The sequence below is a fragment of the Silene latifolia genome, chromosome 7 (genome assembly GCF_048544455.1).
Source record: "Silene latifolia isolate original U9 population chromosome 7, ASM4854445v1, whole genome shotgun sequence".
Taxonomy (NCBI): Eukaryota; Viridiplantae; Streptophyta; class Magnoliopsida; order Caryophyllales; family Caryophyllaceae; genus Silene; species Silene latifolia.
This window is the reverse complement of record NC_133532.1, coordinates 103,545,224-103,569,264: the sequence shown is the minus strand read 5'-3', so window position 1 is coordinate 103,569,264 and position 24,041 is coordinate 103,545,224. Positions and strand designations below refer to the sequence as shown.

Genomic DNA, 24,041 nt, shown 5'->3' with positions numbered 1-24,041 from the left:
GACTCGGTTCCTGCCGTTCAGTAGCATATCCAGGCGCTTCCTTCTCCTCCTGTTTGCTATCCTCCAGAATCACATCCAACTCCGACGAATTAAGTGGTGTGAAACTAAGATTGATTTTACGAGCAGTATGCAGTGATTTTGATTTGCCTTTACTCGTGCTTGCAACTGATGAGTCAACAAAATTTTTTGGGTTTTTTGAATTAATATTTGTATTATTATTAGTTGGTGTTTACTATTATAAATTGATTTAGGATTATCGTATTTAGGGTTCTTATTTTTTGCCATTGCAGTAATTAAGATCCCTAATTAGATTTTTAGAGGTTCTCTCTCTCTAAAATTCTCTCTCATCCTTCTTTCTTTTCTCTTACAAAATGCAACTTTCCGCTGGGCCTTACTTTTGGGTTGCCACTACTGAGGACGCTCATCTGATGAGAAGGTTTTTTTTGGTACAGTTTTATTACTGTACCAAAATCATGGGAAGACAAAGAAGTGCGTCATTTGATCACCGTATTGATGGCGATGTAGTAAGCTTGATTTATAATCAAGTTTATCCTGAATACCCACCCCTAGTCAAACTCCCGTCAGGATGTTTAATTAATTTACTTAGCAAGCTGTTTGTTTTTGTGGTTTTATTTATTTATTTATTTATTGTGTTTCCTTTTTTTCCCTTGTTGTACTGTTTTTTTTTTCTTGTTTTTGCCATTGTATGAATACTCATTTTAATATATAGTTCTACTCTTAATTACATGCAAATGTTTATTAACATAGATTTTAAATAACTTTAGTAATGAGTTTATAATATAATGACAACGGTTTTTATGAGAACCGTGTTAGAATATAAACACCTCTAAAAATAAATGGAAATTGGAAGATATTAATAATATAATTACAACGGTTCGTATAAGAACCATGTTAGATTATGCAATTGCTGAATAACATAGATTTTAAATAACCTTGTTTCATTCATTCATTCATTCATTCTTTCTTTCTTTCTTTCTTTACTCTTATTACTCAAATTATGTCAAGTGGTAGCTCTTCTTCTCCTTCAATTTCAACAGGCACATGTAATTTCTCAGTTATGGCAGCATTGCAGACTTCTTGGACTTTACAAAATCCGGGAAGAAAGTTTCTTACTTGCAAATTTTATAATCCCGAGATAAAAATGCGTGGATGCAATTACTTCAAGTGGATTGATGAACCAATGACTGAGTGGCAGAGGAAGGTTATAAACAGGTTAGTGAATGAGAAAAAGAGCATGGATATCGAGATTACTCAAGTGAGAAGTATACTACATCAACTTGAAGAAGCGAAGCGGGGAAATGACAATGAAATATTGAAGGCAAAAGAAGAATGCAAGAAGTTAACCATGGATATCGTAGAACTCAAAAATAATGAGGCATGGCTTAAGTTAATTATCAAATTTCTTCTTCTATTTGTTATTTACCTAGTTTATTATATATGGTGGTAGTTTGTACTCTTTATGTGTAAACTTGTAATCCTTTAAATTAATGGAAATAAGCAAGATTTTCTGAGAAACATATTGTAATTAGATGACATATATCAAACTGCTGTTGTAAACTTTTTCTGTTGTTGCAGTGGGTTAGGGAAAAATCGTACCATTGTTCAAGTCAAAGGTGTAAAATACATATCTCAACAATGATGCTTTATTTCTTGGCGGTAAAATCAAAATAATGAAATATAAAATACAACGGTTATACCTAAACCGTTGTTTAGGACGTATACAGTTAAAACGGTTTAGGCCGTTGTTATCTATATAAAAATGATGCTTTATTTCTTGGCGGTAAAGCTTTAAGATAACGGTTATTTCTAAACCGTTGTAGATAATACTAATCAATTACGGTTTTAAACAAAACCGTTGTCTGTGTGGAAACAAAATACAACGATTTTTCTTATACCGTGTTTATTATTTTCCATTAAACAAGGTCTTGCAAGCGTTGAATTATTCACACATATATACTCTGAGCTTTCCCTCCCCTCATAATTTCCTCAAATACTGAGTTACCCCTCAACCACCAGCCTACCCCATCGCTTTCGCAGTCATCATCGTCATCGCCATTACCGCCGCCAGATCAACCCGGATTCTCCTCTTTAAAGAAGTAATAAACCCTCCTCTCTAGAGATTTGTTTGTTATTATAAGTATGCATTGTTATTATTTGTTTTTTAACTTCTGCTTTAGATATGGTCGAAAAGCGAAAAAGAAATGATGGAAATGCGTCAAGAGACGACTCGGGTGATGAGAATAATTTGCAATACACCGCGGGTCGAATGAACCACAGAGTTTCCCTAGAAGCAATAAATTCAAAGATAGCTAATCCTTTATAATGGGATAAATATAAGGGTTGCCATATGGTGAGAATGCCGAGTATTTTGCGAGTTGGATTGGTTGTTATGTAAGACAATATGTGCCTCTCGGTACGCCGCGTATCAGTGAACTGAGTAAAATATGGAACACCATGCTAATAAATAGAATAAAAGTTATATATATACAATAATAAATGCTTTAGATGAAATTAAGTTACTACTTGATATGTGTATTAGCCGAAACAAACCAACCATGCTCATCTTATATGTAGTTAGCTTACGTTGTCCCCGAAAAGTATAATAAGTACCTTAAAAAAAAACAGGGGAAGCCCTCAGTTCTTGGAAGTTAAAGATTACTGAGAACCATTTGTTCAACAAGGAAACCTGGGAGATGAACAAAAAACCATTAACAAAGAAATATCAGTATGTTAGTCAGGACCATTGGGATAGCTATATCACTTATAGGCAGTCTGACAAGTTTAAAGTAATTTAATAAGTAAAGAAGTATACTTAGTTTAGTATTTGGTCATGCTTACGTTTCTCGATACAACTTATTTGATGAAGGATATGAGTGAGAGGAACAACAAGGCAAACATTTCAAAGAAAAGACCGTCTTTTACGGCTCCCGAGGTGGTTATAGATTGATTAAGACGAAACATGTAAGTACATAATTCTTATAGTATTAGACTATTAGGTGTTTTATTCAGATGTTATATATGTTCATAGTAATCATACATATTTTGAGAGGATATCAATGTGATGAATGAATTGTAGGCAAAGCTTGGAAAATACAGTCGTCACGACGCTTGGGTGGAAGGTCACACTCCTAAGAATGAAAAGAGGGAAACTGAATATGATAAGGTCATCAAAGAGAAAATTATAAGTTTGACTTAATATGTCACTCCTACCACTGGTGGTCGGAGTTATATAATTGTGAGTTTAAATAAAATTTAGTTGCTTAATGGTTTTTTGTGTATGTAGAGGATCTGTGAGAAGGAGGTAGAGGAAGGAAAATGGAAGCCTCAAGGACGTGATGACATTCTTGCTTGGGCAATCGGCAAAGCTGAGTATCCAGGTCGTGTGAGAGAGATATCGGCGCGTGTTGGTATCCCTAAGTATTTAGGGAAAACTTCTCGAAGGATGATGAGTGGTGATGATTCTAAGAAGGTAATCATATAAATATTGTATTTGATTACATAATTTATAACTATATATGCTGACATTAATTTCTACTACACAACTACATAAAATGGCCAGGTTGATGCTGAGAATGGTGGAAACTGGAGAAAAGCCATCAGAAGAAGAGTTGGATATGGTTCAAGAAGTCATAAAGGAAGTAGAGGAGGAGGAGGAGGAGGAGGAGGAAAAGAGGTAATAATATTTATGTCTTATATACAACGTGTTATATGATTTGGTAAATCAGTATGTGTTATATGGACAAGTGTTAATGTACAGAAGGAAGCTGTGTAGGACATGGCAAGGGAGAAGGAAATGGCAAAGGAGACTGAGATGGGAGCCGAGGATCGATATTAGGCATTTGAAGGGGAAGCCAGGAAGGCCGTGACACTAGATGAGGTGGAGGTAGTTGATGATCAGACGTTATTCTCAACACCGAAAAAGGTAATAGCTGCTAGTTTATAATTATTCATATCATACACGTTTTTTACTTATGAAACTTATTAAAAGTAGTGGCATGTGTGTATATTTATGAATTATTAACTTTACAACCTTCAATAATGTCATTTGTTATTGTATGACTTGAGCCATATATATGCAAATAATAATGGCATGTGTGTATATTTATGAATTAATGTTTTTGAAGCAAAAAAAGATTATGTCCACTTGGGAAATATGAAAGCAACATCGTTCCCAATTTTATCACGCCATTGGTAAGTGTATTCTTAATAAATACTCGTAACATTAAATTTATTTTATGCGAGAGGTTGATTATCTAATTCAGCTAATTCGTATGTGATTTATATAATAGAGTCCTAAAGCACCAGACGACAAACAATGCGCCTTTTACGCTTGTCAGTCCATGTGGGAGGTTATCAACGGAAATTATTCTACCATTTCGATACGGGTTAGTGTGATTTAAAAACTATTTCAGACGTAAATTGAGTTCAATTCTATATACTTCCATGTATTCTGTCTATTTTGATTATGTATATTTTGAATTGTAGTTTCACTAATACTCAACAAAGTCCCAGACTATTCGCCAGAGTACATCATCCAGTTGAGGAATATATATGTGGGCCAATTATGTTGTTTTATTTGCGGAGTCTAAATAGTTTGCTCATGCTTTATGTATATGTGTATATATAGAGTCGTTGTGTATTGGTTTCTTTTATTTTTTTGAGAAAGTTGTGTATTGGCTTTTGATCATCCTGTTTTTACTGTTTTTAAACTGGGTTTAATTGATCACGGGGTGTAATATTTTGATGCTGGATTGAATTTGTGCAGTGCACAGCTACTAGAATGCTATTTTTCAGCAGCTGCTGAAAAAATAGCATTTCAGCAGCTGCTAGAACAAGCTAAAACAATTTTTTTTAAATAATTAAAAATGATAACGGTTAAAAACAAACCCTTGTAAACAATTATTTGACAACGGTTTTATTTAGATAAATAACCATTGACATATTTTCCCTCTCATTCAAACCGCCAAAAATATAAGATAGCGAACGATAACCGTTGTCGAATTCAAAACTTTTACAACGGTTTATTTAAACAGAACCGTTGTCAAATAGACAAATATAACAACGGTTTTGCATGCAATAAAGCCGTTGTTAAATTTTGACATTCAATAAAATAAATAACGAAATGAACCGTTATCATATATAATATTTAACAACGGTTTTGGAACCACTAAACCGTTGGCAATAGTAAACTACAACGGATTTGAAACCGTTATTAAGATTTAATAACTAACGGTTTCTTAAAAGTATAACCGTTGCCATAACATATTTAACAACAGTTTTATAACGGTTCTTAAGTTCTGATAACGATCATGTTTGTACAACCGTGGTATATATTTAACAACCGTCGTTGCAATAACGGTTCCGTGTTTCTATTTAAAAACGGTAATTGCATTATCTGACCGTCATTGAAGGACTTATTTGCCGTAGTGTGGACCTGTGCGATTATGGTCGGCCAGACACGGTAGTGTTGGAGTCGTGGACCTGAGCGGTGTTTGTGATGTGATGATGTTTGTGGCTTTGGCGTGACGTGTATCACGACCTGAGGCGCGTAATTTGGTTCTTGTCTTTTTTTTGTTGCAGGTTTTATAATATTTACTTAATTGTTGTTTAGTTATCCTACTCAACCTTGTGGTTGATCGTGTATTCGTTAAACACCTCTGATGAACCAAATATTGGGAGCAGATTGATTGACAGATTAGCTTTTGATGTGCTGGATGCTTGGAGGGAGCTTGGGAAGTATGACCTTCGTCAGAGTCTAGAGATCACCTAGTTTACTCACACTTTTATATTATTTCCGCTGCAGTCGTAACAGACTTTACTTTATTATTTAATTATCTCGTTCGAACTTTTATAATAAGACCGTTTGAGACAGTTTAATTATATCGTCTTAAAGTACTTTATTAATTGTTTGTCTTTTATACTTACTACCTCAAGCAAGTGAGATGGTAACACCTTTATATATCTGGGAATGCCTTGCTACAGGCTCCTGAATAAATGGGGGTGTTACATTTGCATATAGTGTCAAACGTATGAGGCTTATTCGCCACTTTTCCGCCTTTTGATGCTCCATCAATATTTAAGACGATCCGGTCCACTGATGGAGCAAGCCATCGATTAAAAATTTCTTTGTGACGCTGCTCCTTCGTCCGGATGCAAATATCCATGGCTTCTTTCGCATTCGAAACCTCCCAAACCCGCTGCATTAAAAAAGTATATATATTGGTCGATATTGCCTCCTCCCTAGTGAACACACGGCAGTTCTTCCACCGCCACAACCACCACACAACCACCGCGAAACAGGTTGGCCAATTTTCGAGTCCCCTGAACTTATCCCTTGTTAAGTTTAGCACCACCCATTCTTTGATTGAAATACTACCAAGAAATTCTTGCGTTTTAGCAAACGGAAAATAATTTCATATGGTTCTAGCTTTTGGGTAGCCCGAAGCAAATGTAAAGATGACTCCTCAGTTTTGCTACAAACCCCACAACAAGGGTCTTGAGTAAACCCTCTTGGAGCTCGATTAACCTTTGACATGATCCGATCATGTAGAAGAAGCCAAACAAACAAACACATTTTTTGCAGTGCCCATTTATGAAAACAAAGAAAATTGTCTTCGAGCACGGAGCCTCCATAATCTCAAACATAATGACACACGGAAAAATTGGAATTCAAGGCATTTTATTTGTAACATGACGTTTGACTCTCTATGTATATACGAATTTTCTCTTGATCAAGGTTGTGAACACGAATTTTGAAAATCAATAATATCGAAACTATCCTTGCTAAATGGTGAAATCGTCAATTATGTAAGCATATACTCCCTCGGTGTCACTCATTTGTCACTCATTTGTTTGCCTTTTTAGTTTTAGCACGAGACCAAAGAAAGAGGAGAGAGCCAATTATTTGATAAGTGTTCCAAATTAATTGCGGAGTATCCAATTACCCATCAAAAGTATTCCTAAAATAAAAAGGCGACTGAGACACCCAAAATAAAATAGGCAAATAAATGACCTGAACAGAAGGAGTACAACTTAATTAATATACATATAAGCTAAATTGAGCCCATTTTCTCTCCATTTTCTCAAAAGAAATGGAGAGGCAAGTACCTATTAATGGCCCGGATCGCATATTGACAACATCTAACGGTTCTAAATTTACGCATAAAAATAAAGGAAAATGAGGGTGAAAGAAGAAATTATTATTTAAAGAGATTGTGAGAGGAAATTGAGAGAAAAGAAATGGAGAGGATACATTTCCAGCTGAATTAGTGGCGAGGCTCGTATAAATTCTCTTCTCTTTTGAACACGGTCCGTTTTTTCTATGTTATCAGGAAAGGAAATGAGGTATATCAATTGATTTGATACTAGTATAGATCCCGCGCAAATGCGCGGTTTTGTAGATAGGCAAATTATATTATTTAAAGCCGGTTGACATTTAATTATAAAGTTTAAATTAGTATAGTAATTTTTTTGGTATTAAAAGGTAGAAAAGAGTAGTATAAACTTTTAATCCGTATAAAATTGCCGGTTTTACTCGAACTATTTTGTTAACTTTGTTTTAAAAAAATATTATTACATTATTTTATCCACTAAAGGCGTAATATAACCGTTAAGTAATTATTGTAGTCATCAAGTTTAGTTTTAAAAATAATAATAGTAAAATATTATTTTCACATTATACTTATAATTAGTACAATTTTATTTATGTAACAGAATAAGAATATTCTATTAATATGTCTAATCAAATTGAAAAATATTATCCCTTTTAAACGGGCTAGAATTATATATTTATTACTACGTATATGAAATTACACAATATGGCCCAGTTTTAGATATGACATAATAAAACCCAATAATAGAGTTGTTTTTATTTAGGCGGGAAAATATTGGAGATCTCTTATTCTTTTAGTATAAGGGGGATTAGATGAGATTGTACTAATGATCGCTCGGAAGGCATGTTACGTTACGGAAGAGGATGCTCTCCCTTTCCTTTTCATCAATTCATTAGTTTAGATCCCGCACAATAAATGCGCGGTAATTGTAGAGTTTTTATTTTTATAAGAAAAATAAATAACTATAAAACTATTCAAAAAATTGAGTAATGTCATGAAATTTATATATTTATAAACAAAATTAATGAAATTGTTTATAATTTATTTATTAGCATATCATCTAGTTACGATTTACCATATTTATAACCAAAATTAATGAAATTGTTTATAATTTATTTATTAGCATAACATCTAGTTGCGATTTACCATACAAAGAACGAATTTTTTATCATAAAAATCTTAGAGACAAATTTTAAATAAGATATTATATCAAAATAGAAAAATAAATAAGAGATTTTCTCAAAATAGGAAATGTACTTTAGGCGGGAAAACTTCAAGCTTTTCCTATCTTATCTTTATTAATTCAGAAGACAATACTAAATCCAGGGCGTGCCACGTCATTAATTCAACCTTTTATTTTTTTTGGAAATACATGTTATGGTGGGACCCGTTAGTGTGCAATGTATTTATTTCTTCAGAATTTCGGCTATACAAACATGCGACAAATTGCATCTTAGAACAAATACTATGAAATAATACTATGAAATAATTTTATACATTTCGAATAAATGAAATTAATGACATATAAGCGAAATGAATTACAAATCGGAATAAATGAAACTAATTACAAATAAATGAATTACATAATTTAAAAAAAAATAATAATAATAAAATTACATAATTACGAGAAGGAATTACATTTAATAACGGGATTGAATTACATATAATGCATAATTTTTAAAAACTAGATAGTACGATATATATTTTTTAAAAAATATCCTTTGTTATTTCCTCTTAAACTATTGCATGTGAACACGTATTTATAACAAGTTTAAACATTAATTATGTAGATGCTGATTTAGACCAACTAGATAAGTATAATAGAAATGCAAAAAAAACAAAAATACATCAAAAAACATTAATACCGGCCAAATACATACCCGTGCAATTTTGCACGGGTTTAAAACTAGTTCTTTTAGTAAGGTAATTGCTAAATCCAACACATTTTACCTTATTTTTCCACCACTACCTTTTATTTTCAAAAAAAAAAAACAAAAAGAAAAAAAGAAACCCATAATTCCCAAATTCCATCACGTACACCCTGCCCAACCTCCCTCTCCCACAGCCTCGACCACCCTCTCCCGGCGCCGACCGCCTGTCCCCTCGCCGTCAACTCCATCCCATCCCCAGCCCCGCTGTTGACCCAATACCATCCCCTTTCATTCACTCTCTAACACCGTCGTCGTCAATCTGCCATTGCCATTGACCTGCCGACACCGTCGACCATCCCCTTTTCCGTTGTTGGTTGGCTTGTGGAGGTGGCTGGTGGGCTTTCTAGTTTCTAAGTTGGCCTATTCTCTCTCGTTTAGGGTTGCTTGTGAGAAAGAAATGAAAGGGACAAAGTCGAAAAAAGTCGTAAAAAATATGCGGGATTGAGTAGTATGCGTGTAGGAAATAGCAAGTCCCTTTAGTAAGTAGAGGATTTTATCACTCATTTAAGCTTTTTATTTTCAAGTTAATTGACAACCATCCGATCGGCCTAGAGGTAAATTCGAATCATTGAAAGGAAATGGACCTCTACTTTTTTAAGGAAATTGAGAGAATTGTTACTCTGTTTCAGACTTTCAGCGGCGAATCCAGAAATAAAATTTCAGGGTAGCGAATATTACTCATATTCGAAATCGAGCATTTATGACCCTAACCTAACCCGAACACCGTATAAACCCGACTCGTACAAACCGGTATTTTACAAACCCGAAATAGACCCTATCCGTATTTTACCCGAACTTGTAGCCCGCTCTCTTGACCCATTTGACAGGTCTAATTATAGCATATGATCAAGTATACTCAAGTCAAATTATTATTAAAGGTAGGAAATATGGAGTACTTATTAAGTTATTAGAAAGAAACAATGCCATATTTGGAGGATCACAATTCACATATCATCATCTCCTGATCTCCAGAATCAAAATACTCATTATAGACCAGTACCACAAACTTCTGACCATATTTCTTTTTCTTCGATGCTCATGTTCCCGATTCAAGCATACATCTGAGTACGATTTCAGTTTGCATGGGAAATCAATTGGTGCCCAAGAATTCAAAATCCCCTAATTGCAATCTCTAGGTAAAATCGACTTTTAATTCGTTTTACATTTATAAACGTCTTCAGTTTTACCAAATTGTTCTGAATTTGGAATACCCTCAAACATATTAGCCATCTTCAATGGCTTCCCTTCCCATGGATATCATATTCACATGCATTCTTCCCAAATTACCGGTTAAATCCGTAACTCGTTTCAAATGCGTTTCTCGGTCGTTTCTAACCGAAATTTCATCCCAAAAATTCATCAAACTATACCATTTTAATGCTTCATCATCCCACGCTAACCGCATCATGATTATCCCAATGAATTACCGACGCATCCACATGTACGATCTTGACTCTCCACACTCTCCGCCTTCGGTTTGCTACTACCCAAAAGATTTAACTTTCATCCCAATGTTGATGCAAATCGTGGCTAGTTGTGAAAACTATCTCTTGATAGCGTCCGGATACACCAATCTTGAAGATGTCATCTTGCTCAACCCGTGTACACGTACTTACCGTGAACTCCCTAGACTTAGTATTGTTGATTTCGGCTGTAATCTAGTATACGGGATGTGTTGTATACTAGATGAATTCGATGAAGATTACAAAGTTGCGAGGTTTAGAGAATATAATACTAATGAAGATAATTATCATAGGGAAGTCATGGTTTATAGCTCGAAAACTAATATTTGGAAATTTATCGAGCTCAGACAAAATGCTGAACCTATTCAATCATGGCATCTTGGTACCACAACCGCCCTTGTACAAAACCATTTGCTTCACATGATTTTCTTAGAAGAATATGGTCTCGGCGCTAATATGTCGAGGATTGGTTGTTTTGATATGAAGGTGGAACAATGGACTCATGATGTGTAATTGCCTGATATAATCTCGGACGTTAATGATTCCCACGTTGACCTAGGTGTGCTTGATGGCCAATTGTGTTTTTTAGCCCAGAATGTGAACGAATCCACTTACGATTTGTGGGTCATAAAAGAGTATGGTGTAAGAGAATCTTGGGTGAAATTGATGAGCCTTCCTATTTGTAATGATCAAGAAAATCCCCTATTCTGGGAACAGGTGTTCCACCCTCTTGATTACCGCAAATGATCGTCATCGCAGGAGATATTGTATAGGCAAGGTCGAAGTTGCAATCTTATTTGGTATAATCTTGGAGATAGACAAGGCATAGACGCTGAGTTTATAGGACTACCTGATGCTAGTCCTCTCTCAACTGCTTATACATGTAGGGGAAGCCTCTTAAACTTCCCTGGTGGACAACCGATTAAAGAGATATTGACTGAAGACGATGAAGAAGAAGACGAAGAACAATACGAAGATGAAAAAGAAGATGAAGAGGACTTCGTAGACTACTTGTACAATTCTATTTAGTGATCTGTTTTCTCTAGCAATAACAGGTAAAATTGGAATTTATGCATGGTCTAGAGACTCTTGACTGTAATATGACATTTGACCATCTTATATACATTGAACTATCATACGTTGTGATTTTCCTAGGAAATTTTGAAAAGCAATAACATCGAAACAATCCCCGCTGTATGACAAAATTATCGATTAAGGAAACAGAAGAGTAACTACGAGGTAGGATAGGAATCGATAAGAAATATGAATGATTTTAAAGATGATGTGGCTAGCACAGATTGATACTGAAGACAGAGAAGAGGAGCGGATAAGCGAACTTACATTCCTAAAGCGAAGTTCAACAAAGTTGGCACACGGATGGAAGGGAAATGGGTAATGACACAATAAAAGAGTTGACTTACCCGATATCAACTCCCTAACTCAGAGCCAAATCCCCACCCCGCCGCTAGTAGAAGCTAAGCGTTGCCCACTAGCAGAGTTAAGACTTAACCATAAACTTGGTTTACACTTTTATACATACATGTAAAAGACGGTCTTAAACAACAATTTATAAGAACCTAAAGCGGCAATCAAACAACAAGTCTTGATTATGGCGATCATTATAACTTGTGACTTCATTCTCACAACCTCCTTTCTTTTTTAACATTATTAAATCCATTGTTAGAAGTTACAAGCTCTGACGTCATAAACTCATAGCCCTATTTCCCTTTTAACATTATACTAGTTTAAATCAGTTGCAAAACGTCACAACTAATTCTGTCAAATGGGTTAATTGGGTCGAATATTTTTCAAGTTTTAACATAATTAAAGTTGGGTTGGGTCAATTTGGTTTCGGATCATTCTTGAGTCGGTTATGATCATACTATTTTGGGATAGTGTTGGCGCCTGTTTTAGTTAGACTACTAAATTTATTATTTCTAGTGTATGTGGGCCTAAGAACTAAAGAATAAAGTTACTCGATCTAAGTTAAATCAGTCCAAGATCGAAGACAAACAAAGTCCAAGAAAACTAAGAAGTCCGGGAGAAGGAATGTTGGGCTAAGAAGCATCATAAGCGCCCATATGAAGCTTTAATAAGACTTGGCGGTTTACTAAATGCCTCCCACTAAGGAGTCGTTTCCAAGAAGCCGGATGACGCCTTTATAAGGAGGCATCTCACTCAAGCAAACGACAACTCAAACAACAACAACTACAACTTAGTCTATCTTCATATTAGTCTCTTAGGCGTAGCGTAGACTCGTATCAGAAGTAGAAGTAGAGGTAGCATGGCGAACCTATCCGATCAAAGAGATAATCAGCCATTTATCCCTTAGTTTGTAATTTAGCATCGACAAGTACTCTTGTGAAGACTATAGTTGATGTTGTGTTATTGGAATCTTCTTGATATATAAGTATCGTTGGGAATTATGTCATTCATTCCCGTGTTTAAGTTTGAGAATTATGTCATTCATTGTTCACTGCTAAATTACTTATAGTAATTTAGCGCTATTTATTAGATTGCGCATCTACAACCGTGGCACGAACCCTTGCATTTAAGAGTAGATCACAAAGTGTAAGAGGGTAGTTACGACCTCCAAGGTACCTTAAGGTACTAATCTTGTTTTCACACAAACAAGTTTTTGGCGACCACAGTGGGAGGATTAAGATAATTGATCCTAGTGTATGAGCATGACAAAAGTTCTATATAAACATGTGTTGCAAAATCGTGTTTTACGGAATAATCCTTTCATCAATCATTTCTTCTGTTTATTCATTCAATCTCTTAATTTCCTTTTTTTTAGGGAAGAACATTTGATTCAATCCTAATTCTACCTACATTGATGTGAGATTATTTTTATTACTGTCGGTGGTTGATATGGTGGTGGGTGAAAGTGGATGCTTTTTTGGGCGATTTTGAAGAAGATGATGATAATTGGTTTGGGGATTTAGATATTAATGTTAGTTTAGTGTATAAAATAATTAAGGATCGCAAATTCTTGTTTATAACGGTTGTAAACACGACAATCGTGAAACGGACTCGGATATTTGTTATTTAAATCTGATTAACAACTAATATGGGTTGGGTAAAATTAGTTATGTAATTTAATTAAAAACAACTTCCACAAAATCAGCCACTAAATAATACAGTTACCTTAATTAAAATATTTTTAATTAGTTTCCCATATTAAGCAAATACACAACACAACGGTTTCACCATTGTTACTCATATTAATTCGTGTTCATCTCATACCTCTGCTAATCAATCATTTTCATCAATTTTTTTCTGTTTGTAAGATTATCAACCATCTCATTTGTGTGAAAGACGACGATGATACCATATTTACACCCATAATGATGATATGGTAAGTCCATTTAAAATGAAGATGATAATCACGTCGAAGACGATGTCGAATACGATGTTGGTCCCATTATTTTGAAAGGTGGATCAATTCATCCTCTTAAAAAAGGTAATGTACGTTTTCTTTAACCCTAATGTCGTAATATATAATTTGTATCCGCCATCGAACAAATTGTAACCATTATTGGTTACTATGTTACCACATAACATGATTCAATAGCTTCTTATTATTTGTTTTTATTTTTATGCTTTAGAATTTGATATTACTGATTCTCTTATCGGATTGAAGGCTACAAAATGGGAATACTTACTCGCTGTGTGCAATAGACATGCTCGAGCAATGAGATTTAGTACTAAAAAAGGCACTCGTCCTATGAGAAGAATATCGAGTCTCGGAGATATTTTGTTTGTTCGTGTCGAGGGGGGGGGGGGCATGCTAATGGATGATCATTGAATTCTGATGGGACACAAATATTGGCATGACAAAGCGAGTCAACAATACTAGATGTGATTGCAAGACCTCCATAAGGATATACTCAATATGGACGGAGTTTGGGAAATTTTAAAGCACAACCTTGATCATAACAATATCTTAACGCCCCCTCAATGGCATCGCATTCAGAGGTGTGAACGAAAAGTAACGGTATAAGAGGATAAGGTAATTGAAATGACGACCGAAGATTTGGTTCGTCCATGTGTTCAATATCGTGTTTTAGTTGTCACTTCTGGAGGTGAAGAGTTAGTTAGACACATGAAGAGAGACCATATCAAATACGTCAATAGGCTTAAGATACGTGCTATTTTGTGTAATTTTCTTAATTACATGTTACAATAGTTGGTTACAAACTCAATTTTCTTAGTTATAAATATTTTCATGATATGCTACTATATAGTAAACTTGTTACTAGGTACAAATTGTAGACATATGGCTACATATTGTCTTTAAGGCAATAGTTGTTCACTATCTAGCTAAGGTAGAAGTTTGATAACTTTGTGATCAAATAAACAAGATATCCTGTATTTTGTGACCAACTTTGATGATGTTGTGACCGTATCTAGTAAACCTGTTACTAGCTTAGAGTTGTATCTATTTGACCACAAATTTATTTAACTAAGAAAATAAAGAAAGCATAATATTGTCTTAAAAGCAGTACTTGTTTAATTAATTCATAATCCGAACTAGAAAATGACCAAAACAGGATGCATTGAATATTTAATCATTCCCATATTGAGAGCAAAATGTGAATGACATATCAACTCCATTTAGAAAGTAATAACAGTTTTAAATCAATTACCAAATCCAAATAAAATAGCATTCCACTTCAGGTGCGCAAAACCTCCTTCCCATGGTTACAAGGTAACATAAATCTACATCATCTCTCATCTAAACAAAGTACTGCTCCTTATCGATCAAGAACATTCTGGAGTCTGGGTCATAACGCGTCATCAACCAATATCTTCAACACTTTTCTTCTGCTCTTCAATCATCTTCTTAATCAGTTCAAATAAACCACCCGAGGGCCCATATGCATCAGTAATCTTTTTAGAAGTCCTGTCAAACGTAAAAAAAAAAAAAAAAAAGATGAAATATGGCTACTAACTAATTATTCATGGACAAAACACTTTAACTACATATTCAAATACAAAACTTAAATGAGTACTTACAAAATATAATAAAATTAGAAACAATATATTTAGCGATAAATATCACAACAATGGTTACTAACAAAATACTCATATATGTACCTACTAAGTTCATCAAAATGGTACTAAGCTAATAAATGGCCACAAAGATTAGCATATTAGTCACAAATGATCCTAAGCTACTTACAACATTTATTTGGTTATTAAGTTCAACAAAATGGTCACAAAGAACTGGAAACAAAAGTATTCCTTAACAAATGGTCTTAAGCTACAAATAGCATGAACTTGGTCACATTCTGATCTTAACAAGTTACAAGAACATATCTAATTCAACATCAACAAATAGTCACTAAGTTTAGCAAAATGGTCACAAAGAACTGAAGTATTCCTTAGCAAATGGTCATAAGTTACAAATAAGCACGAACTTGGTCACATTATGAGCTTAATAAGTTACAAAAAAAGATCTAATTAAACATCAACAATCAACAAATGGCCACTAAGTTCATCAAAAATAGTCATAAAAACTGAAAAAAGAACTACTCTTTAGCAAACGATCTTAAGCTACAAATAACATAAACTTGGTCACATTCTGATCTTAATAAGTTACAAAAAAAGATGTAATTAAACATCAACAAATGGCCACTAAGTTCAACAAAATGGTCACAAAAACTAAAATCAAAAGAACTCTTTAACAAATGGTCATAAGCTACAAATAGCATAAACTTGCTCACACTGATCTTAATAAGATACAAAAAACAGATCTAATTTAACGTACTCAAAAATTACCAAAAACGACTACTAAATCATTAACCATGGTAATAACAATATTAATCAAGATGTAAAAACTTATAAAAACCGATAAATCAGCATCAACACCATTAGGTCGTTGTTTTACTTCATTCTCCCCATTATTAGGTCGGTCTTTCCTCTTATTCTTAATTGTAGAAACACAGAGGTATCATATATAGAAACTTAAAATGAGGGATATCATTTATAATCTCACAAAGTTCGAGGGTATCATGAATTTTTTTTTGTTATATATATATATATATATGTTTTGACAACTACATGCACATGAGTAAAACGTACCTCCAATAATTGGTGATTAATCATGTTCGCCTCTAGCAAATTTAGAAACATAAAATCTCATTATAGACGGTACATATCCGTCTATAACTAAAGACGAGCCAAATACAATACCACATTTCTAACAGGATAAATAACAAGTGGGATGGTGGAGGCCAAAAATATTATCACTTTCAAGTTATTTGACCCGTCTTTAATTATAGACGAATATATCCGTCTATAGCAAGACTAGTTGATTCAGAAATGAGAAAGCAAATGAGTTGAATAGATAATGAACGTGCGTGAATTGATTGAACGGCTGGTGTAAAACCAGTAGCCCCCCCTCATTTCAAATACTTTCTCCTAATCTAATAACTCTTCCTATTTTTTTTTTTTGTCTATTCACAATACTCTCTATATTTCCTTATTTGACAAACTTTTATATTAATTTTAATCACCCTACCCCATAACAATACCCACAATACTCATATTTTATCTTATTTTAATCACCTTATCCCATAACAATACTTATTTTAATCACACAATACATTCCCTCTCTCCAATCTCCTACCCACTACAATACTTTACCATATAATACTCCCTCCCTTAATTCCCGTGCCCTTCATAAAAGGAGAGGGTTATTAAGAATAGGAGGGAGTACCAAGATTGGTATTCTTGTAGTCTAATAACTAGTTTTGTAGTCTTGTTACAATAAGTCTCTCTAAGATTGAAACAAGTTAAATACATGAAACTTACATAAATAAGGACAGATTTTTTTGTTAGTATTTAGACATTTTGTTTTTGTCCTATTTATAAAAATGGTAATTATTTGACTTGTCTTAGTCATAAGATGGATATTCTCCGTATTAAATGCGAATTTTACTGAGACCTGGCAAAACCAACCCGACCTGATTGACCCGATCCGAAAAGGCTGACCCGAAACTCGAAGTGCAACTCTCGACTTTGACCCAAAACCTGAATTGACCCGACCCGACCCGAACATTACCCAAACTTTGTTGACCCGGAACTGACCCGGCTTAAAATGACCCGATCGGAAACCATCTAACCCGAAAACAACCCGACAAAACACAACCCTAATTGAATAAAAAAAAACTTAAAATGACTATTTAAAAGCAGATTTAATATTATTAATGTTGAAAATAAAGAATTAATTATCAAAACTGAACTAAAAATAGGTAATAATACTAAACGTACTTTTTTTTGTCTTAATTTTTGACTCGAACTCGAAATAACCCGACCTGCTTTGACTCGAAAATGACCCTACCAACATACCCGAAAACACCCGACACCGGAACATCCCGACCCGACTCGAAATAACCCTAACCACTTTACCTGTAAAGTGCTTGCGATTAGGGAAGGTTTACGCTTCTGATAAATTTGTGGTCGGCTCGGATTGTATCAATGTAGTTAATTGCATCCTAAACCATGACTTACCTTTTGGCCCTTTTACTAACAATATACTTGAGTGTAGGGATCTACTAAAGGCAGGCCTTGTCTCACTTGAAGCTTGTGTTCGAGAGGAGAGCGGCTAATAGAGTTACGGACACCATCTTGTAATGGTTGTTTTATTTGGAGTTGTGCTCTTTCGTTTGTAATAGACTTATGTACGTGTGACATATGTACTAAACTTTTCTCTTAATTAGATTATGCACCTTTTGACCAAAAAAATATTTACACGGACATAAACATGCATGGTCGCATGGGGATTAGGGTTATCAGATTCATTCCTGTGCCATATGAATTACTAATATCATATGCTTACTGAAAATACATATTCTATGAAAGCGAAACACGAATGGGTACAATATAGTGACCTCATATGTAGTGACCTCATGTGTACAATATAGTTACCTCATGTGTACAATATAGCAGGACAACATATATCAATAACTCACATGTAGTAGCAGTAGAAGCAATAATTTACAAGTAGTAGCCAGCCTCTTTAAATAAGAGAGAGACCAAATGATCGAGTAAGACCATCAAACAACAAGAAAGTAACAATCCAATACACTTTGTGTTGAACATAATTTTAATTAATTTGTGAAAATGGTCGTATCTTCACCATTCCAAATCTTGAAGCCGGCTAATGAGGGACTATTCTGGAATCATCCCTCCACTCAGGTATGTAGAAGCTAATAATGTGGATAATTTACTGTGTTGTAAGACTTACTCTTTTCCATCCAAACCAAAGGTAATATGGGAGGCACTTGTTTTAAGCAAAAATGGAAAGGTAAGGGTAGTATTGGAAATATAGTAGGTCGACTTGTACTTTAAATAAAAAAGCGCCACAAACACAATAGCATTGTAGGTAAATAATAAGGGCGTGTGAGGGGTTTTTAATAATGTTTTTTGCTAAAAAAAAAAAAGAATGGGTAGTTTCGTTTGGATGGTCTAAATAAGATCAATTAATCATGCTTATAACCGTTGTAAATTATAACGGAGTGGTGTATCACTCTATCACCCCGAAAAAAGGTGTTGGTTAATATCATGTTTCTCATATATTGTATCTTTGATGATATGCAGGATGTAGGAGGCGATGATATCCTTCCAACTCCTGTCTAATAATGCTCCTTGATTATCCTTGATATGCAACCGTGCTTTTCTTGACACTTTACAAAGTGTCCTATAAGTTTGCAACATTACAAGGATTATTATTGTGTGCCTTTATGATCATGTTCATGTAATACGTTGAGTTACTGCGGTGACTCAGCGTTCAGTTGTGTTTTTTCTTTAAGTAATAATAAAATCATAAAGGCTCGTGTTTAATTTACAACTTGGATTTCGGTTATGTGTGTGCCAACTGTTTTTTTTTTTTTGTTTTTCCAATCTCGCATTGAACTGATGGTGATAATGCAAGCTAAAGTAACTTGGTTATCAAATTCATTACTCCGTATTACGTTACCATGGCAAGATTGGTATAACAGAAACTATTAAGTGATATTATTTCATAAAAATTAGGCGCAAATAGTTTTGACTTGTAATTTAATTGTAACCTATCAGGAATATGTGGAATTCATATGTTTTTAGATGCATATTTTGAACCCATAAGCACTTAGATTAAGTGACAAGGAACCGGATGTTTTACACCAAAAAAAAAAGATGCATATTTTGACATTGTCTAAATAATTCAAGATCAATGAAACACTGGAACCAAACCCTGGATAGTTAGTAACCAATTTTGATTTCTCTTATATTCAATTCCATCAATCAAGATCAATCAAACAATGTTGAACGAGAAAAAGTCATATTTACAATTTACACAAGTCACTTGTTGCTTTGTTGGGATCTAGGTAGCACGAACACTAGTGCTAATTAGCCGTCCCGTATTCGATACCCTGATGACATCAATACTTATCGAATACACGTGGACACGCGTCTAAATGTCTCAGATATCTATATATGAGGAATTAAATGTCGAAAGACTGAAAGAGATTGATTAAAAGACATATTTAAGTGGAAATTAAGAATAAATTATACTCATAGTCAAACTTTCCCTTCAATTATTTAATTTTAATATCAAATACATTTATAAAAATAAAATAGTACGTTAATTATAACTATAAAATATATATTTTATTAAATTTAAATAACATATCCTGTGTCCTAAATTTAATGGTATGGCTGTATCACGTGTCCGTGTCCGTATCTGTTTTGGTACTACCTAGGTTGAGATAACTAAGGGGGCTACTCTTCATATTGTTAATTGGTTTTAGGATATAACTTCTTCTGTGTTGTGGAGTGATTTTTCATAACACATATTCTATACGAGTGAAACTCGAATTGGTGAAGACTAATTCATAGTGATTCCGCTAACCAGTAAGTTGATTATACATCTAATGTACTATATAGATGGTATAATTGTTTAGCATTAAGATAATGGTTTTGAGTTCTGATGGGACACAAATATTGGCATGACAAAGCGAGTCAACAATACTAGATGTGATTGCAAGACCTCCATAAGGATATACTCAATATGGACGGAGTTTGGGAAATTTTAAAGCACAACCTTGATCATAACAATATCTTAACGCCCCCTCAATGGCATCGCATTCAGAGGTGTGAACGAAAAGTAACGGTATAAGAGGATAAGGTAATTGAAATGACGACCGAAGCTTTGGTTCGTCCATGTGTTCAATATCGTGTTTTAGTTGTCACTTCTGGAGGTGAAGAGTTAGTTAGACACACGAAGAGAGACCATATCAAATACGTCAATAGGCTTAAGATACGTGCTATTTTGTGACCATATCTTACTAGTCATTATGGTCATAAAATTAATTTTCTTAATTACATGTTACAATAGTTGGTTACAAACTCACTTTTCTTAGTTATAAATATTTTCATGATATGCTACTATATAGTAAACTTGTTACTAGCAACAAATTGTAGACATATGGCTACATATTGTCTTTAAGGCAATAGTTGTTCACTATCTAGCTAAGGTAGAAGTTTGATAACTTTGTGATCAAATAAACAAGATATCCTGTATTTTGTGACCAACTTTGATGATGTTGTGACCGTATCTAGTAAACCTGTTACTAGCTTAGAGTTGTATCTATTTGACCACAAATTTATTTAACTAAGAAAATAAAGAAGGCATAATATTGTCTTAAAAGCAGTACTTGTTCAATTAATTCATAATCCGAACTAGAAAACGACCAAAACAGGATGCATTGAATATTTAATCATTCCCATATTAAGAGCAAAATGTGAATGACATATCAACTCCATTTAGAAAGTAATAACAGTTTTAAATCAATTACCAAATCCAAATAAAAATAGCATTCTACTTCAGGTGCGCAAAACCTTCTTCCCATGGTTACAAGGTAACATAAATCTACTTCATCTCTTATCAAAACAAAGTACTGCTCCTTATCGATCAAGAACATCCTGGAGTCGGGGTCATAACGCGTCATCAACCAATATCTTCAACACTTTTCTTCTGCTCTTCAATCATCTTCTTAATCAGTTCAAATAAACCACCCGAGGGCCCATATGCATCAGTAATCTTTTTAGAAGTCTTGTCAAACGTAAAAAAAAAAAAAAAAGATGAAATATGGCTACTAACTAATTATTCATGGACAAAACACTTTAACTACATATTCTGTGGGAAATATCGGTATACTTCATCAAGAAATTCGTATTATAACGAAATTATAATTATGAAATTACGAGTCATAAATGAAATTGCATAAACAAAAGAATAGAGATTTAGAATCAACCTTTGGTCCTAGCAATTTGGCCTAAGAACAAATATCGAAATCGATATTCTCCTAATTGTTGCACCCAAGATGCTCCGAGAAAATGCCCCCTTTTTGCTAGAAAAGGAACCCTAATTTCTAAATAATTATTTAGGGTTTTGTGATGTGAGTTGTTAGGAAAAATCACTAATAAAAATGATCCTCCCTATCTCCTAATATAACCGAAATAAGGAGAGAAATTAGGGAAGATCTTTTCTATTTTTTTCTCCTCAAACCGTGTAAATGGGGAGTCAAATGGGAAGATATTTTTCTTCCTTTTTTACTCCTTTTTCGGTTTTACCAACCACCAAAAATAAGGAGAAAATCTTCTTATTTTTGTTTGTTCTAAAAATGTATAAAATGTGTATTATTTATCAATTGTCATTAATGTCGTCATGTATTAATAAGTCTGTCCACAACAGTTTGTATTCCATTTATTAATACCGGTCTGTCAGCCTTTATTATGACAATTTCGTATAATATGTACATTAACTATAAATATAACATGTTTATAATTAGCTAATTAAATATAACTGGTTACGTTTAATTACGAATTAACATCTTAATTCGTTTAAGGTAACATTATATACATTAATTAAATATAACAGTTTATATTCAATTTACGAATTAACAGCTAATTCGTCTCATCTAATATTATTTAATTGTATTAAATAATCGTCTCATCATCACATTGACTAACTGTTTAGTCAAATACATGGACTAACCTTTTAGTCATGTAAGGCATCAATGTGATTATATTTTCATACAATCACATCCATCCTATATGTGTGACTTTTAGGGACCAATTGATCACCGCCATCAGTATGATAATAACGTCAAACTTCTAGCAAGCCAACCGTTATTAAGTAAACGTTAATCAACTGATAAAATACTAAGTATACCTTTGTGAACCTATAAGAGATTTATATACGTTATCACACTAACTGTGGAGGACACTAGCTCCAACAATCTCTCACTTGTCCTCACAAGTGTATGTGCGATAACTGATTCTCATATCCTAAAATTTCTCCCACTCAATGTAAAACAATTTGCAAAATCCGTATTCACAAAGGTCGTATTTTACAAGTGATCAATATCAAGAGTGGTTTCCCGACTAGAGAGTAACTTAACTGATAAACGAATCATCATTCGAGCATGGCCATGCATTTCAGTTACAACTCCTCGAGTGGCCCTGAGAAATGTCTAAACCTGATAAAGGTTGGATATTTTCTTCAACTCGAATCCTGCAAATATAAGCACAGTATGAAATGACTCAGTAAAAATCTGCTTAGCCTCCTGTTACGGTCGACCATGAGAAAGAAACCAAAGTCACCCAAAAACTGCCTTAATCTCAAGAGACAGTCGATAGTTAAAAGAATCGACTCTAGGAACACAATGGACGTCCAATCCACGACCTGGAATCGAATGTTTTTAAACATTTAGGACTCCATTACGTTGTCACAATTTGTCCTACGAGGTATCGTTATAACTCGCATCTGTGATCGATCAGCCAACTGTTTGACTTATGGCTCGTTGAACCCACCATCAATCAACTTCACAATATAATAGCCAGAGTTATCAGCTCATGTAGGCGATTACGGACCAAAACAAATATAATGTAATTCAGTTCACTTTGTGGCATTCAATGTTGTCGTACAATCCACATGAAAAACAAAATATGAAATAATACGATGAAGTTATAAATAGCATATGAAAAAGAAAATGTATCGAATTCATAAGCAACTAGTAAAACTCAGGAACATGTTTAATTCCCATGGAAATAACGTGCCCTTCATGCTTATCATATTTCAACGGTTTAGTGAGAGGATCCGCGATGTTATCATCCGAAGTTATCTTGTCAATCACTATCTCCTCTTGCTCCACGTAATCACGGATCAGGTGAGCTTTCCGATGTGTACATGTCTAGACTTGTTACTAGACTTAGGCTCCTTGGCCTGGAAGATGGCACCTCTATTCTCACAATAGATGGTGATTGGGTCATTCGAACTAGGAACTATGGTTAGTCCTTGTAAGAATTGACGCATCCATATAGCTTCCTTTCTTGCATACAAGCGGCATAGTACTCGGATTGATAGTAGAATCTGCTACAACTTCCTGTTTGGAACTTTTCCGGTGACCGAAAGCACCATTAAGAGTAAAAACGAATCCAGACTGAGATTTTGAATCATC

General features: G+C 34.1%; 1 protein-coding gene and 1 long non-coding RNA gene across 2 annotated transcripts; both read left to right on the top strand.

Annotated features, from left to right (window-relative positions):
- Positions 1 to 10,734: 10,734 nt before the first annotated feature.
- On the top strand, positions 10,735 to 11,556 carry LOC141590445 (uncharacterized). The gene is made up of 3 exons (XM_074411037.1): positions 10,735 to 10,996; positions 11,117 to 11,184; positions 11,287 to 11,556. Exons 1-3 carry the CDS (start codon positions 10,735 to 10,737, stop codon positions 11,554 to 11,556), a joined length of 600 nt encoding a protein of 199 aa, XP_074267138.1.
- A 6,932-nt stretch (positions 11,557 to 18,488) lies between these two features.
- Positions 18,489 to 19,387, top strand: LOC141592446 (uncharacterized). Its single transcript, XR_012521156.1, has 2 exons — positions 18,489 to 18,735; positions 19,138 to 19,387. It is a non-coding gene; the product is annotated as an uncharacterized LOC141592446 (long non-coding RNA).
- Positions 19,388 to 24,041: the final 4,654 nt, after the last annotated feature.